General features: G+C 59.9%; 2 protein-coding genes across 8 annotated transcripts; one reads left to right on the top strand and one right to left on the bottom strand.

Annotated features, from left to right (window-relative positions):
- Positions 1–1,973: 1,973 nt before the first annotated feature.
- Positions 1,974–8,759, top strand: EFEMP2 (EGF containing fibulin extracellular matrix protein 2). Its single transcript, XM_061202068.1, has 11 exons — positions 1,974–2,096; positions 2,404–2,521; positions 2,763–2,811; positions 3,427–3,633; positions 4,238–4,360; positions 4,642–4,758; positions 4,903–5,022; positions 6,386–6,505; positions 6,593–6,719; positions 6,962–7,157; positions 8,027–8,759. The coding sequence occupies exons 2-11, from the start codon at positions 2,411–2,413 to the stop codon at positions 8,186–8,188; spliced, it is 1,332 nt and encodes a 443-aa protein (XP_061058051.1). The 5' UTR covers positions 1,974–2,096; positions 2,404–2,410; the 3' UTR covers positions 8,189–8,759.
- A 1-nt stretch (position 8,760) lies between these two features.
- Positions 8,761–14,643, bottom strand: MUS81 (MUS81 structure-specific endonuclease subunit). Of its 7 annotated transcripts, none has more exons than XM_061202064.1 (16): positions 14,243–14,643; positions 14,020–14,149; positions 13,694–13,776; positions 13,046–13,144; positions 12,862–12,930; positions 12,616–12,701; positions 12,188–12,328; positions 11,921–12,019; positions 11,713–11,834; positions 11,522–11,619; positions 10,842–10,958; positions 10,652–10,747; positions 10,342–10,470; positions 10,162–10,265; positions 9,247–9,380; positions 8,761–9,155 (listed from the first exon to the last, which is right to left on the bottom strand). In XM_061202064.1, the coding sequence occupies exons 1-15, from the start codon at positions 14,375–14,377 to the stop codon at positions 9,275–9,277; spliced, it is 1,614 nt and encodes a 537-aa protein (XP_061058047.1). In that variant the 5' UTR covers positions 14,378–14,643; the 3' UTR covers positions 8,761–9,155; positions 9,247–9,274. The 7 variants fall into 7 exon arrangements, with proteins under 7 accessions (XP_061058047.1, XP_061058046.1, XP_061058045.1 ...); XM_061202063.1 differs by having other exon boundaries at positions 9,247–9,330; positions 11,713–11,822; XM_061202062.1 differs by having other exon boundaries at positions 9,247–9,330; positions 11,921–12,016.
- Positions 14,644–15,639: the final 996 nt, after the last annotated feature.

The raw sequence follows: 15,639 nt of genomic DNA, 5'->3' as shown, positions 1-15,639 counted from the left end.
CCCAAGCTGGTTTTGGCTGTGTGTGACCTATGACTAAAGCCCCATGTCAGCCCTCAGAGCTGGAGGTTCAAATAACAGCTTTATTGAGGTATAATTCACATACCATAAAATTCACCATTTTTAAGTGTACAATTCAGCGGTTTTTCACGTATTTGCATAATGGTGCAACCATCACCACTGTCTAATATCAGAGCATTTTCATCACCCGAAAAGAAACCCCATACCCATTAGAAGTCATTTCCCCATTCCCCCTTCCCCTGGCAAACACTCATCTAGTTTGTCTTTCAGATTTGCCTATTCTGGTTGTGTCATATAAATGGAATATGTGGCCTTTTGTGTCTGGCTTCTTTCAACTAGCGTACTATTTTCAAGATTCATCCATGTTGTAGCATATATCAGTACTTCATTCCTTTTTATGGCTGAATAACATTCCACCGTGTCACCATTTTTTGCTTATCCTTTCATCAATTGACGAACATTAGATTGGTTCTATATTTTGGTTCTTATGAATAGTGTTGCTATGAACACTGTGTACAGATTTCGTGTTTTCGTGTGTGTGTGTGGATTGTGTTTTCAATCCCCCTGAGTATACACCTAGGAGTGAAATCGCTGGGTCACGTGGTAACATTTCTGAGGACCTGCCAGACTGTTTTCCACAGTGGCCGCCCCATCTTAATTCCCACCCACAGTGTATGAGGGTTCCAATTTCTCCATCTCCTCGCCAGCACTTGTTACTGTCTGTCTTTTTGGTTTTAAAGAACTATTATTTTTAGCCTCCTCCCCCCCACGTTGGGGGATGGTGCTGGGAAGGATTTGGGGGTGGCGAGGTGCTCTCCAGTTCACACCGCACCCTGAAGGCTCACCCCAGGACCCACCGTTAAGTCCTCTCCTACTTACACCCCCTCCCCGGGCGGGGCGATAGTGAAGATAAACGGGGGTAGGAGAGGGAACCGAGGGCTCGGCAGTTCCCACACGCTGTCTGCCTCCAGGCGGGGGATCCCTAGACACGCAGCCCTTTCCCGTCTGGCCCCGCCCTGAGACGTGGGCAGGGCAAGACCCCAACCCCTTCCTGGGAGCCAGCTCCGCCCAAACTCCTCCCCTTAGGGCTCTCCCCCTGCTTGGGAGAGGAGGCAGAAACCCGGGGACTGGGGGCGGGGTGTGTGTGTGGGGTCGGGGGACGCTGGTGGGAGGATGGCCAAGAAGGCGATGGCACCGGACCCTGGCGTCCTGCACGCCCGAGTTCGGCCCTGCCCGCCTTCTCAGGGGCTTCCATTCATTCTGGGCCGGAAGTGAACTGCCGCCCCCGCCCCAAACTGAGGTAGCCTCTCGGACTGAGGACTCGCAGGAGGCCGTTCTGGAGTGAAGGGACCGCCTGGCTGAAGACAGCCCTGGGGATGGAGGGGAGAAGGGACCGAGATGGACAGTTCTGGACCTGGGAGCGTCTCTTCTTAGGGCGAGGGTCTGGGGACCCTGGACGAAGTTTTGGTATTTCCAGAGTGACTGTCCGCGTGCACAGAATAACATTCTGGAGGGTGCGGAGTGAGCATCTGGAAGTCCCAGGATTAGGTGGGGGTCTAGGTCCCCAGGATGACATTCTGGGAGGCGCAGAAAGAGTCTGTGGGCCCCAGCCTTAAGTGCACAGGAATTCTGGGGGCGCAGATTAGGTAGGGTCTAGGTGCGCAGGATGACATTTTGGGGTGCGCAAAGTGAAAGCGTGGGGGCTCCTAAGTGAGTCGGGGGCCTGGCATCAGGGCCAATGCCCCCAGGATAGGGCGCTAGGGGACCCTGGCCCGGCGCCGGGAGGCGGCTCCGGGCGGCGCCGCGGGGGACCGGGTGGGGGCCTGCGGCCGGCTGGGGGCGGAGAAGTGGGGGGTCGGGGTCCCTCCCCCTGGCGCGGGCTCAGGAATCCGCTGAGGGGCGGGCGGAGGCGCCGGGGTGGGCCGCGCCGCGGCGGGCGGGCGGGCGGGCGGGCGGGGGGCGCTTCCTGGGGCCGCGCGTCCAGGGAGCTGCGCCGTCCGCCTGTCCGTCTGCCGCAGGCACTGCCGAAGCCAGCCGAGCCGCCGGAGCCGCGGGCCGCGGGGCCGTCGCGGGCCCAAGTGAGTGGCCGTCCATGGGGGGAGGGCGCGAGCCAGAGTCTCGGCCGAGTCGCGTCAGCAAGGAGCCGAGAGGCCCGCGCTCCTCGGCCGGAGCCGCTAGGGGACCGGGCGGGGGGCGGGGCGGCCCCGGGCGGGTGGGCCCTGAACCCCGGCCTGCGTGAGGAGTCGGCCCTCGGCCCTGGGAGGCTCCGGGGCCCCAAGCACGGTTCCGGGCGGGAGGCGGCCGTGGCCACGGCTCTGAGTCCTGGTACCGGGAGTGCGGGCTGCTGTGGCAGACGCGCCCTGACCCCCGCCCACCATCCCCCAGCCCCAGGATGCTCCCCTTCGCCTCCTGCCTCCCCGCGTCTCTACTGCTCTGGGCGCTGCTGCTGTTGCTATTGGGGGCAGCGTCTCCCCAGGATTCCGAGGAGCCCGACAGCTACACGGTGGGGACAGTGGGGTCACTGGCCTGGGCTGGGCTGGGCTGGGCTGGGCAGGGACACAGAGACCAGGATCCTGGGGTGGCGGCTGCTGCTGGGGAAGATTCTCCCCTCCCCTGGTTGGTGGAGCAGCTGGGGCCATTGTTTGGAGCAGGCGGGGAGGGTGGCCAGGCTTGGGCCCTGGTCTTGGCCTGGTCAGCTAGAGGGGGCCAGGGGTGACCACTGGCCACCTCTGGTCCCCTTGTAGGAATGCACAGACGGCTATGAGTGGGACCCTGACAGCCAGCACTGCCGGGGTGAGGATGCTTGGGGGACTGAGCCACCCCCGAGAACCGGGAAGGGGATTGCAACTCCACCTCCAAGAGCTGCTCTGTCTCCTGCCCAGCTCTGCCTGGCCGTGGCCAGCGCTGGTTCTCAGGGGGCCAGCTTGGCTAGGGGTGGAGAAACCATCCAGGCCCCTCCCTCTCAGAGAAACCCAGGACACCCTGTCCGCCCCCCCCCCGCCCCCTCAGGAGTCTAGAGAGCAACAGGGCGCTGCCCTGGATACCTCCTCTAATCACTGTCCTATCCAGCTTTGTCCCATCACGGCTGCAGGAGAGCGGTGCCTGCGGGGGTGGGTAAGGAAGCCTGCACATCACTCTTAGGCTGAGTCAGGGCCAGGGCTTTGGGGAGGGACAGAGACCCTCTTGGGGGCAAGAAAATGGGGGTGACTATAGGAACAGCTGCCCCACCATCAGCCCTCGCAGGCCCTGGGAAGGCGTCCTGGGCAGGCAGCCTTAGCTTGTTGAGTAGAGAGGGAAGACCCTGCCCGGGTCACTCAGCTTAGAGAAGGCTGAGCTGGGCTCCTGCCTCCCACGCCCTCCACGGCCGGCCCAGGAGACTGGCTGTGCCCAGCAGGCCCCTCTCTGCAGATGTCAACGAGTGCCTGACCATCCCGGAGGCCTGCAAGGGGGAAATGAAATGTATCAACCACTATGGGGGCTACTTGTGCCTTCCCCGCTCGGCTGCTGTCATCAATGACCTGCATGGCGAGGGACCACCACCACCAGTGCCCCCTGCTGAGCACCCCAACCCCTGCCTCCCGGGTTATGAGCCCGATGAGCAAGAGAGCTGCACGGGTGAGTAAGGGTCACCCTGGCACTGAGGCTTCCAACCCTTCTACCGAGCGTCTCTCACTGCATCTTAAAAACTTACACCTCGTGTTCCGCCCTTGCTCAAGAGCCTCCTCAGGGTCACTAGGATAACATCCAGACCCTTGTCCAGATCCTCACTTTGCGTGGGGCCTGCCGCAGGTGGCCCCGGCTCCTGTTATACTGCCCAGCCAGCCTCTGGGACCCTCACCTTGACTGCTGCAGATGTACTGCAAGAGCTCTGCCTCTCAGCCTCTGCCCCTGCCCCTTCCTGGTCTGCACCCCACCCCTGGGTGCCTCGGGCCTTGGAGGAAGGCCCTGGAATCTGTGCTCCTGGGAGTGTGGGCAGGGCCTTATCGTATGCTTCCCTGGCATGAGGCCTCCCAGCGTAGGGGTGCCGTTCTCATTGGCTCCAAGCTGGTAGACTCTTGTTTGTGCTGTGGGGCGGGTCCACGTGTTCCTGTTGTGGGTGCGTCAGTCACCCACACATCCATGTAAGTGGTACCTGACCTGTGTGCTCCCATACTGAGGTGTCTGTCATGTCGGGTGGTGCATGGGCTGCCAGGCGGGGGCTGAGTGGTGTCTCCTGCAGACGTGGACGAGTGTGCCCAGGCCCTGCACGACTGCCGCCCCAGCCAGGAGTGCCATAACCTGCCTGGCTCCTACCAGTGTACTTGCCCCGACGGCTACCGCAAGATCGGGCCCGAGTGTGTGGGTGAGTCTGGGGAGTGGCCTTTCTGGTCCCTGCTCTGTGCCCATGGCCTGGCTCTCATTCTAGCACCTGATCCCCATTCCAACCCACCCCCAGGTTTCACCCCAGTCCCCTGCCACCTCTGCCTTACTGTCCCCAGACACAGGACTGTATGCGTGTATATGTGAGTCCTGGCTGATCTGGCCCAGCCCAGACACAAGCAAGACTACGGGTGATGAGTCCCAGCTGGCCTGGGCCGCACCTGACATTTGCCCTCTGCTGTCCTTCCCCTGCCTCCATCCCAGATATAGACGAGTGCCGCTACCGCTACTGCCAGCACCGCTGTGTGAACTTGCCTGGTTCCTTTCGATGCCAGTGCGAGCCAGGCTTCCAGCTGGGGCCCAACAACCGCTCCTGTGTGGGTGAGGCCAGGCTGGGCCGGGCTACTGGGTCCTGCGCAGGGTGGTGTGGGGTGGGGGAGCTCCCTTCCTGACCAGCCCAGGGGCAGCGGGGGCTCTGGGCTGCTCCTCGGCTTTCACCCCTCCCCCTCTTCCCGGCACCCCCAGATGTGAACGAATGCGACATGGGGGCTCCGTGTGAGCAGCGCTGCTTCAACTCCTATGGGACCTTCCTGTGTCGCTGCCACCAGGGCTATGAGCTGCACCGGGATGGCTTCTCCTGCAGTGGTGAGAGCTCCGCCCCTGCCGCGTGTCCCTCCATTGGCCCCCCAGGCCCTGTGTCGTGCTGCACCTCCTGCCACACAGCCCTCCCCTTGATGCCTCCACGTCCCGTCCATCCTGCACCCATGTGCCTCCTGGTACTCCACCCCAGCTGGTGGCTGGGCACCTACACAGCTGCCCACCAGAACTCCCAGCCTGGTGGGGAAGGCACAGAGGGGAGCAGTTAGATCCCCACCGAAGCTCAGTAGGGAGACTGAACGAAGATGTAGGTGCCCCCCTCTCTGGGAATCAGGCTGATGTGCATGCGAATCCTGGACCAGGGCAAGTCACTCTTCTCTCTGAGTCCATTTCTTCTTCTATAGAATAGGTTGTCTTGAGAATTAAGTGAGAAAATGACGACAGATTTTTTCAAGTCCCAAGCAGCAACGCTTTAAAGTGAATTAGCATTTATTGAGAACCTGCCCTGTGCAGTATGCTTTCCTTACATATTTGGCCTTATTTAATCCTGCCAACAATCCTATGAGATAAATAGCAGTTTTTCCTCCTCTGCAAATTGACATTAATACTTCCCTCAAGTTTTGTTGGGAGGATTACAAAAAATAAGATAAAATACTTCAATGAGGAGAGGTTGAGTGACTTGCGCAAGGGGGCCAGGGCTCTATCTCACTGCATGTCAACCGGCCACGTACGCTGTTTCTGTTATGCTTTGTGCTTTGCTGCCGAGGCAGGCCGCATTGGTACCTGGCTAGGTGCCGGGCAGCATAAGGGGCACAGAGGAGAAAACCTGGCTCCTGCCTGTGCTGCTCACGGTTGGCAGGAGGTGACTGTGTGCTTGGGCGGATTGTAGGTTGCAGGATTCGGGCAAAGTACTGAAACCCAGAGCAGGCTGGGATGCCTCGAGAGCTTATCAGTCTAAGCCACTGATTTTATTGACAGGAAAACTGAGGTTCCCCAAACTCAGTCAGTAGGATATAAAGCCAAACCTCTAGATTCCCAGTGCTCTCATTTAGTATCACCTTATAGTCCTGGGGCAAAGAGAGATCTGTGAGCTGGGCAGTCCTTTCTTTTTTTTTTTTGGCCACGTCGCTTCTGGGATCTTAGTTCCCGGACCAGGGATGGAACCCGTGCCCCCTGCAGTGGAAGCGCGGAGTCTTAACCACTGGACCGCCAGGAAAGTCCCCTGGGCAGTTCTTTCTTGAACCCTCTGTCCGCTGCTGAGTTCCGCAGGGCCTGTCTCTTCTGCTTCTTCCTACACTGAGCCTAACCTGGGGCCAGGCTCAGTCGATGAGATGAGCATGTGTGGGGCTGAGCTGGAGGACTGCCGCAGCCCAGTCCTCAGCCCCGCACCGCCCCCCCCGCCCCCCCCCAGATATCGATGAGTGCAGCTACTCCAGTTACCTCTGCCAGTACCGCTGTGTCAACGAGCCAGGCCGCTTCTCCTGCCACTGCCCGCAGGGCTACCAGTTGCTGGCCACGCGCCTGTGCCAAGGTACAGGTTGCCCCGGTGCAGCGGGCAGGGTGGTGTCAGGGGCTGGTGGCCTGGTATCCGGGTTCCAGCCCCTCTCCCCCGGCACAGACATTGACGAGTGTGAGTCGGGTGCGCACCAGTGCTCTGAGGCCCAAACGTGTGTCAACTTCCACGGGGGCTACCGCTGCGTGGACACCAACCGCTGCGTGGAGCCCTATGTCCAGGTGTCGGACAAGTGAGTCAACTCGACACCAGGCCATGGCAGAAACTACAACTCCCAGAGAGCTCTGCGGCTGACTGGCACCTGTTCGGGCTGGCGAGTGCTCTGAGGGCCGATGGGAGTTGTAGTCCGACTAAACCACATATGCTGTTATAGCAGGAGTGGGAGGATCCTTTTGGGATCCCTAATTTTGGGGGTGGGCCAGATTTGGAGGATGGGCTATGACCTCATTCGTGTTCCCATCTCCGGGTCTCCAGTCGCTGCCTCTGTCCGGCTTCCAACCCCCTGTGCCGGGAGCAGCCCTCGTCCATCGTGCACCGCTACATGAGCATCACCTCGGAGCGGAGCGTACCGGCCGACGTGTTCCAAATCCAAGCGACCTCCGTCTACCCTGGCGCCTACAATGCTTTTCAGATCCGTGCTGGAAACTCGCAGGGAGACTTCTACATTAGGGTAAGGCTTTCCCCTAACCCCACCCCTCAACTGACTTGCATAATCCAAAACTGAATTCCAGGAAACCTTAAGTGGGAGACTCAACTATGCCACCATGCCCTGCCTCTTCTCTCAGTGTCCCTCCCCCCAGGGGACAGAATTTCTGTAGCGAGGTAGGAGTGTTCTAAATTCCCTTGGTACAAACTACAGATTGTTAAATACAATTCTAGCAAGGCACTCTGACACTGGGGTTTGAGTCCCTGTGCTGGTCTGCGTATCTGGCTTCAACTGCTTCACCCTCAGGACAAGGGACCAGCATGAGAGGCTGGAGGTAACAGACACAGCAGAGTCTGGGAAGGACAAGCAAGTGGAGCTGGATCTTGGAGAGAGAGGCAGCAGGGGTTGGCGCAGGGGCCTGGGGTCTGAGAATCCAGCACTCTGCTGGTGGAGGTGGGAGGAGGGCACGGTCCGGATGTAACAGTGAGAGGGGTGTAAGGGTTTGTCTGGTTCCGGTGCTGGTTTTCTCTTTCTGGAATTGAGTGCTTTGAAGGGGAGTCTGCCTGCTCCAGGTCACCAAAGGCCCCACCGCTCCCCAGAGTCTCACACCTGGCCCTGAATCAGTTGACCGTGGTTAGACAAAAGAAGAACTAGCTGGAAAGGGTGGGAAGAGCACCAGTGGGATGTTTCTGAGGGCAGGAGCCCGGGTGCAGATGTCGAGGGAGTCACAGATCTGGATGAGCGCCCGGGGTCCCAGGCTGGCCAGGGCTCTCTCCACTTCACAGCCACTGGTCGTGGATACCAGACTCGGGGCAGGGAGGTGATGCCGGGGTAGGGTCCTGGTGCGTAGGTTGACGCAATCTACGTGTCCCCCCACCCACTGTACCCTGCAGCAAATCAACAATGTCAGCGCCATGCTGGTCCTCGCGCGGCCTGTGACAGGCCCCCGGGAGTACGTGCTGGACCTCGAGATGGTCACCATGAACTCCCTCATGAGCTACCGGGCCAGCTCTGTACTGAGACTCACCGTCTTCGTGGGGGCCTACACCTTCTGAGGAGTGGGCGGGGGAGCTCTCAGGGAGGGGGAGGTTCCCTGTAGCCGAGGAGCCTGGGGCTCAGGGATGACACTGTTGTGAAGGGTAGAGAGAGAAAGGCAATAAAGGGAGAAAGAAGGAGTCCTGGTGGCTGAGGTGGGTGGGTCACACTGCAGTGAACCCCAGAGTGGGGAAAGGGCAGGCTCATGGGAGGCGGGCCACGTCCACCTAAAGGCGGGGGGTGTCTCTGTCCAGGCTGAAGGGCTCCATTGACAGGAGCTGGGAGCTGCATCCCCAAGACTGGAACTGGCCTATATACCATGGCATCAGAATCACCCTGAGAAGGGAAGAGGTAACGAGGCTGCAGACTCCAGGCCCCAGCCCAGAAGCGTAGGCTTGGCTGGTCTGCAGTGGGCCCGAACAATCCTGCTCTAGACAGTGCCAGGAGGCCCTGGGTTTCAATCCTAGCTTGGCCTCAAATGATCAATTTGGAGAAATCCTAGTAGCTCCCTGAGCCTCAGTGTTCCAATCCATAAAATGAGGCAACTGGACTGTTAGCGCTTTATAAACTTTTCTTTTCCAAGCTACAGAACTTCTTCTCAAAGGAAATTTTATTTGATCAGAGAACTCTGATGACATAAACTAGATTCAAAGTTGCAACGCCTCACTGACTTCATCTCCCTGGCAGTCTCAGTGCCCTGCCAGGGAACCCCAGGGGTCCTGAGGAGCTCAGTTTAAAAACTGGACCCAATGGTCTCCCCAGTTCCTACCTGGATATCTTACAAGACCCCTGGGCCCTGGCATCTCCTCCTAACACATAAAGCTGCAAACACTTAAGATTTTTATTGTAGCCCAAAGATCCCAGTTAAAAGGCTGCGTAGCCTGGGAAGATGGGGGCGGGGGTCTGTCTTGTGGCATAGCTCAGGTCAGGGGGCCATGGCTGCAGTAAAGCTGTGACAAGGTCCTGCTCAGAGCGGGCCCCAGATTCCTGCACAAAGAGAAAGGCAAGTAAGGGTCAGGCCTGGGTGAGGGTAACTGCACCCCACCTACTCTCTCCAGGTTCTGTCTCCTGCCCTCACCTCTGCAGTGGTCCACACTTGATGGTGCTCAGCAGCATTTCCTTTTCCTTCGGGGTGGCACAGGCGTCATAGGCAGCCAGTAGGCTTGAGGGTGGGGTGGGGAGTGTGAGTTTCTAAGTTTCGGCAATGGCTGACTACTGGCCCATCACGGGAGACAGGCCGGAAGGGGTTGGCATGGGTTAGAGGAGTCAGGACCATGGCCGCACTTCCTGAACCTGGTATTCAAGGCCCTGCTCCATCCTGCTCACCCTTTCATGGTCCTGCAAATGTTTCCCAAGTATGGCTGTTCTTGGCCCAGTCTTCATGGCCCACCCACTCCTCCAGGAAGCCTTCTCTGCTGCACCAGGTACAGGAAGTCCCCTCCATACGAACCTTCAAGTTGAGAACTTTCAAAGATGCGAACATATGTTCGCATGTCCAATCACGTAAGTTAGTTCACGTGTCTGGTGTACACGCTTACTCACGTGCATCCTCTACAGGTGGTTGTGCTTTCGTGTGCTTTACTCTACAGTACTGTATAGAGTACAGTAGTACAGTACCTTTATTTCAAGCCCAGGATGTCCAGAAGCAAGCGTAAAAGCAGCAGTATGTAGCTGACTGTGTTAGTTGGGTATCTAGGCTAACTTTGTTAGACTTACAAACAAATCGGACTTATGAACGTGCTCTCGGAACGGAACTTGTTCGTATGTAGGGGACTTACTGTAGAATATCTCTCTCTCCCTCCTCCCAATGCTTGAGATTCTGTCTGGTCTTGGCTGGCTCTGTCTTCCTCACCACCTGACCTCCATGAACTCCTCAGGTATCAGCTGGGTCTGTCCAGCCCTCACAGAGCCAGACCACCCACAAGGCACTGGCTGAGTTGACGTCCACGCAGGGTGGGCGGGCGCAGAGGACAGGGGCTCTGTGGCGGCCTACCTGGCAGGGGTGCTGTACTGATCTACCAGGGCTGCCGCCTTCTCCCCGCTCACTCTGTGCACCTGCATCAGCTGCCTGGCAAACACCTCCCGCACAGACTGGGCCTGGGGTCGGGGGAGGACCATATGAGGAGCGGCCCAGGACTGGACCTTATAAGGAGGGGCTGGGCAGAGGCAGTACCTTGTTCTTGATAGCTCCCGCGTTGAAATCGTTGAAGGTGAGGAGTGAGCAGAGCGGGTTTGCGGAGGGCCCAGCCCTTGATTCAGGGTCCCCTGGGGTTCCCCAGGGGCGACTGTGGAGGGTGTGGCCCTGAGGGAAGAGGGAGCTGAGGCCAGGCCAGAGCTCTAGGGAACAACCCCCAGCCAGGCCTTGCCCCATTCCAGGCCTCAGTGGGCCAGCCTGAGAAACAGGGATCTCACTCACCTCGCCTTCCTTGAGGGAACACGGGACCCAAGTAAGGGGCCAGTGCCGGACAGATGCACCTGCTCACCTGGTAGAGTCTCTGCAGGCCCCTTGTCAACAGGGCCAGGTAGGCTGCTGACTCCTTAATGTCTGCTGTGCGTTTCACAAAGAAGCCATCGATGACCTGGAGAAGAGGATCCGAGGGAAGGAGAGTGGCTCCTGAGCGGAGCCGTAGACCACAGGGTCCCTGCCAGCCTGGCCCTGCCCTTCCGGTTCACCTGAGTGTTGGTGACAGCCTGCAGCAGCGTGCCCTCGGGAAGGCTGAGGTTACGCACTGAGCCATGCTCCTCCACCAGGTATACTCGACGCCCCAGGCCGCAGCGCTTCAGCCGGAACTGGGCAGGCAGTTGGGGAGGGTGAGGTGGATCAAGACCTGGATGCTCATATGCTAGGTGTCCATCAGGTCACCCTCAAAACTGTCACGAGACCTTGGTCCCACCAGTTCGCCTCCTCATCTTCCCTAGCTTCTCCACCTGCCTCAGAGCGGCCTCCACACGTTTGCTCACGCTGCTACTCTTGCACAGAAAGCCCTGCCACCATCTGAGCGATGCCCATTCTTCAAGCTTCCCTTGGCCTGTACGAGGCCTATGGGGTCAGCCTAGCAGCCAGCGCTGACACACAGCTGCTGCATTCCGGTCCTGGAGGGGTGAGCCTTGTGTACCCCGGACTGCAGGGGCTGGACGCCCTAGGGGTCTTCACGTGCTCCTCAGCCCCGCCCAGAGACCCTGCACACCTACTGTGTGCCTGGAGGGGCCCGAGGGGGGTCTGATCTCGGGGCTGCCCTGGAGCAGCTCTAGAGGGGGTGTGGCTGGAGGTGTGGGAGCTCTGCCTGGATACCACCCAGAAGTGCCCCTGAGCGGGCCCAGGGCAGGGAGGGTGGTGAGGCCAGTGAAGGAACCTTTTGCTCCCGGAAGCGGCCGTCGATGATGCTGCTGCACAGGTCATCCAGCCGCTTTCGTTCCACGATGTGGTCCAGGACTAGTTCTCCAGGTCGTGCTGCCAAGAGGCCAAGAAGGGTCCCGTTGGCCCACGTCCCCTCACCCGCCAGGCCCTGCCTCTGACCCCCACCTGCCCGTCCACACCCCTTACCCGGGTCCCTGGGACTGGTCTCTTGGGCCACCCACACGAAGTCCCCGACGTGCAGCTTGCGCACCGTGTGGGTCACGTGCAGCCGCTGCAGCTCTCGGAGCAGCTCTGGCCTGGGTCCCGCCCTGGAGTTGCACGGTGGGAGGCCTGAGGCAGGGCAGGCCAGGGCCCTCGCCGCATCCTCTCCCTCACCTCCTCCCACCTCACTCACCCCTTGGTCTCGCCAACGTCCACGCACAACAGCACCCTGTACTCTCCAGGCCCCAGCTCCAGCGGTGGCTGCTGGACATTCCCTTCGCTGGTGCCACTACTAGGGAGAAGAGGTGGGAGTCGGCATGTGCAAGGCCGGGGCTGCTGCTCTAACCCCTAGGAGGTGGGGCAGCCACAGCTCAGCTGGAGCTGATGGAGACAGGGTGGGGTCCTGGCCTCATTTTGGGGACGACTCCTGCTCCCTGTTCTCCCCCCTCCCCCTCCTCACAGCTCAGCCGAGGCCGCTCCTGGCACCGCAGGCTCCTCCCCAGGGGGCTCCTCTGGCCCGCTGCCCACATTCAGCAAGCTCAGGCCCTCCGACTCAGCCAGCTTCTGGGCCAGCTCCAGACCCTCTGGGGTCAGTGAGTACCTGGTGGGTGGAAAAAAAGAGCACAGATCTCCCTTCTTCACTCATGCCTGGCGGGCTCCCCTGCCTGCCCCCAGCTAGGCTGGTCTCACCAGCCTGCGCGACCCTTCACAAACAAGGCCAGTGGCTGCCCAACCCCCCTCCTGCTAGCCATGTTCTCGCCCCTCAGACCGGCTGCCTCTGGACCTGCCCAGGGCCACTCCTCAGATCGGCAACAAGTACATGTCAGACCTAGCACGTCACGCCTGCTCCCCGACCCTGCCTCCTGCATCTCACGTAGTTCTCCCCACCTAGCTGGCTGCTGCATCCTGAGGACCAGGTTCCTGTGGAGGAGGGAGCGGAGGGCTGGCCAGGGCCGAGCACTTCCAGGGGCCACCTGTTCGCAGGGGAGGAGACCCTTAGAGAGCTCCCAGGGCTACCACCTGCCCACTCCCTTGCCCCACCCCGCTGCTTGCTCCCAAGAAGGGCAGCCTGTGGTGGGCTCAGGGTCAGATCCAGAGCCACTTGGCTCCCTCCTTCCCCCTCTCAGTGCTCACCCTTGGAGCCTTCTGGGCACACCTCTGCAGCAGCTCCTCCTTGGTTAGGAAGCCGTGACTGCTAGGATTCTGTAACCAAGGCAGAAATGTAACCAACTTAGGTTCAGTGCCCGAGCAGCCTGCCACAGGAGCCGCAGGCCCGTGGCCTCAGTTCCCCGGACTCCCGATTTGGTCGGGCGCTCACCAGGTGTTCCCGGTACAGCAGCAGCAGTACTGCTCGAGCTCCCGAGTGCCGAGCTGGCCAATACTTGCCAGAGTCTCCTGCTTTGAGCTGGGTTGGACCCTGAAAGGTACAGGGGGCCTTTGAAGCCAAAAGCCAGCCAGCTGTTGCAGACGGAATCCCTGGCAAAGCTGAGGTTCAGGTTCTACCTCAGCAGGCTAAATGGACCTGAGCAAATTACTCAGCTGCCTCTCTAGCTTCTGTGTCTTTAAAATGGGCCATGTGATAGTATGATCTCCTGCAAACTTGGGATGAGACAGTGGACAGTTTCAGGGGACGGGGGGGTGGGGTAGGGGTGTAATCGGCCTGGCCCAGCCTCAGTTCTAGCACAGGACAGAGGAGGTAAGACAAGAAGACTCAACAGCAAATGCCATAACTTACTGGGCTTGGCCCCCTAAATAGCTTGATTATGGAATTCTCTCAACTGACTCTATTATAACTCACTATCTACACCTACAGATAAGAAAACTAAGCAACGGACAGAATAAGTCATTTGCCCAGAGCCAGGTGTCACTGGTGGGATTTGGACCCAGCCCAGCTAAGTCCCCCAAGCCAGAGAATCTTACTCCTGGTGCTCCCGCTTTCCCTTCACTCCCCCTGCCCTCTCCTCACTGGCATGTAAGGATCCTGGACTTTGGCAGGCCTTTCCCGGGCTGGACTCTTCGCTCCAGGTGGTGAACATGGGGCATGGTCACCTGCGGGAGTAGAAGAGAGTCAACCCTGGACCCTGGAATCCAGCAGGTAGGATGGTCTGGGACGCTGCCAGCTCAAGTGGTTGGTGAGAGCGGTGAGGTTCTGAAAAGGTCAGCCACTAGCCCGACGTCAAAGAGCAACTTGGACAGGAGTAGAGAACTTGAAGCCAAGGTATCCCAGGTGGTTACAGAGGCTGCACCTGGGGGAGGCTCAGGGGACCACCGACCCCTGCTCCCAGCGCTCACCACCTGATGCTTTGTGCTGCTGCAGCCGCCGGTCTAGCATCCGGCAGAGCCCGTCTCCGAAGTGCTGTAGGATCTTAGCTTCCTTGCCGCTGTGCAGGGGCAGTGGGTACCGCCGTAGGGAGCGCAGTGCCTGGCGGGATAGAGGTACAGTACTGGGTCAGGGTGGACCTGGCTATCTGGCCCGGCCAGCACCTGTCCCCCATCAGGCCCGGCCAGAACCCACCTTCTGAAACACGAATTGCGTGCGGCGCCCTCTGCTGGCTGCCTCGTCCCGCCACTCGGTCAGCCAGCGTACGAAGAGCGGGTTGGCGCAAACGGGCATCGGTCGTTTCCGGCCCAGGCGGACCGGCGCTGCCATGAGCCCCGAGGCGTGAGCCCCAGCCCTCACGCCGGCAGGACTGAAATGCCGCTAGTTCTGGAGACGGGATTCGAACACCTGGTTCCGGCGGAGGAGGGCGGGACCTCTCCAATCACGTGGTCCCACGCGGGGAACTAACCAGAGGACTGATTTCTGCCGCCCTCCCCGCCCCCGTACTACTCTAAGTGGTCGCTGCCAAGCGCAGTCTCTACCGCCTTTCGCCCTCCCGCCGCCCCGGGACAGGACGGGCCTTTCGGACGCGCCCCGCCCGCCCCAGGCCTTGACCCGCCCCTTCCTCCCACCCCAGATTCGAGAGCGGGGGTGGGGGGGGGTCCTCTTTGTGCAGGAGAGAGGAAGGTGGACAGCGCCGCCCTGTGGCTGGGAGGTCTGGTTGGGGCGGTGCATACCGAGTAACCTAAGGCTGTCAGTTTCAGGCTCGCTCTAGCGGAGGACTGTGTAGAGACTGGGTTTATGAAGAGTCCGGAGGGGTGGGGGAACAAATGGGTTGCAGGTGGTTTTGTCGGAGGGACATTAGAAATGGGTACAGGGAATGAGGACACAAAGGTAACGCGAGAGCAGCTGAAAGACCCTCCGAGGAAATGGTGATCCCGAGCTGGGGCCTCCATGGGGGAGGGGCGCGAAGTCGGGGACACGCAGGGAAGGCCAAAGCTTGCAGGACGGAGAGAGGGGGACAGAGGACAAGTAGAGAGGGAACAAATAGGAGGTACTGGACATCGGGATATGTGGGAGGGGCTGAAGTGGGCACGTTGTTGGATTCGGGGTAGCAGCCTGGGAGTAAGAAGCCCGGACAAGGGGAAAACACTTCATCGTTTTTGAGACTCATTGCAGGTGGGGGACCCTCAGGGAGGTTAAGATGGGAACTATGCAGAGGGGACCCAGTTGAACACGAGAGTCTCGCCAGCAAATTAGAGCAGCCCTCATCTGCTACACCGGAAGTGGCGAGGTGCGGATCTGAGGCCTTACTGGAGCGGAGAGGCGGGCGCCAGAGCTCCAGGCCCGCCCCTTCAAACTCCGCCCCGCCTCGATCCCTTACCCCGCAGCCTGCTCCACACTCCCTCCCGACGCTGCCTTATAAGGAGCCTCCAGCGGGCGTTCGGTTTGGCCCCGCCCCCTCTAGCCACATGTCCTAATAAGGACATGTAGGGCATCCCGCAGCTAGGGGCGGGCGGGAGCGCGTCTCCAGGGTAACTGCGAAGTCTCCCTCCCCCTCGTCGTTGCTCTAGGAAACTCCGAAGCTCAAA

This window comes from Eubalaena glacialis, chromosome 10 (genome assembly GCF_028564815.1).
Source record: "Eubalaena glacialis isolate mEubGla1 chromosome 10, mEubGla1.1.hap2.+ XY, whole genome shotgun sequence".
NCBI classification, from domain to species: Eukaryota; Metazoa; Chordata; class Mammalia; order Artiodactyla; family Balaenidae; genus Eubalaena; species Eubalaena glacialis.
Note: the sequence above shows the minus strand (reverse complement) of the source record. Positions and strands in the feature narration are given on the sequence as shown.

Coding starts and splice junctions, on each gene's coding strand:
- EFEMP2 (XM_061202068.1), top strand. CDS start 2,411: ATGCTCCCCTTCGCCTCCTGCCTCCCCGCGTCTCTACTGCTCTGGGCG. Junction 3,634..4,237: donor TGAGCAAGAGAGCTGCACGG/GTGAGTAAGGGT, acceptor TGTCTCCTGCAG/ACGTGGACGAGTGTGCCCAG. Junction 6,720..6,961: donor TATGTCCAGGTGTCGGACAA/GTGAGTCAACTC, acceptor CCGGGTCTCCAG/TCGCTGCCTCTGTCCGGCTT.
- MUS81 (XM_061202060.1), bottom strand. CDS start 14,377: ATGGCAGCGCCGGTCCGCCTGGGCCGGAAACGACCGATGCCCGTTTGC. Junction 14,150..14,242: donor CGCAATTCGTGTTTCAGAAG/GTGGGTTCTGGC, acceptor CTATCCCGCCAG/GCACTGCGCTCCCTACGGCG. Junction 10,471..10,651: donor GCCTGCAGAGACTCTACCAG/GTGAGCAGGTGC, acceptor CTCTTCCCTCAG/GGCCACACCCTCCACAGTCG.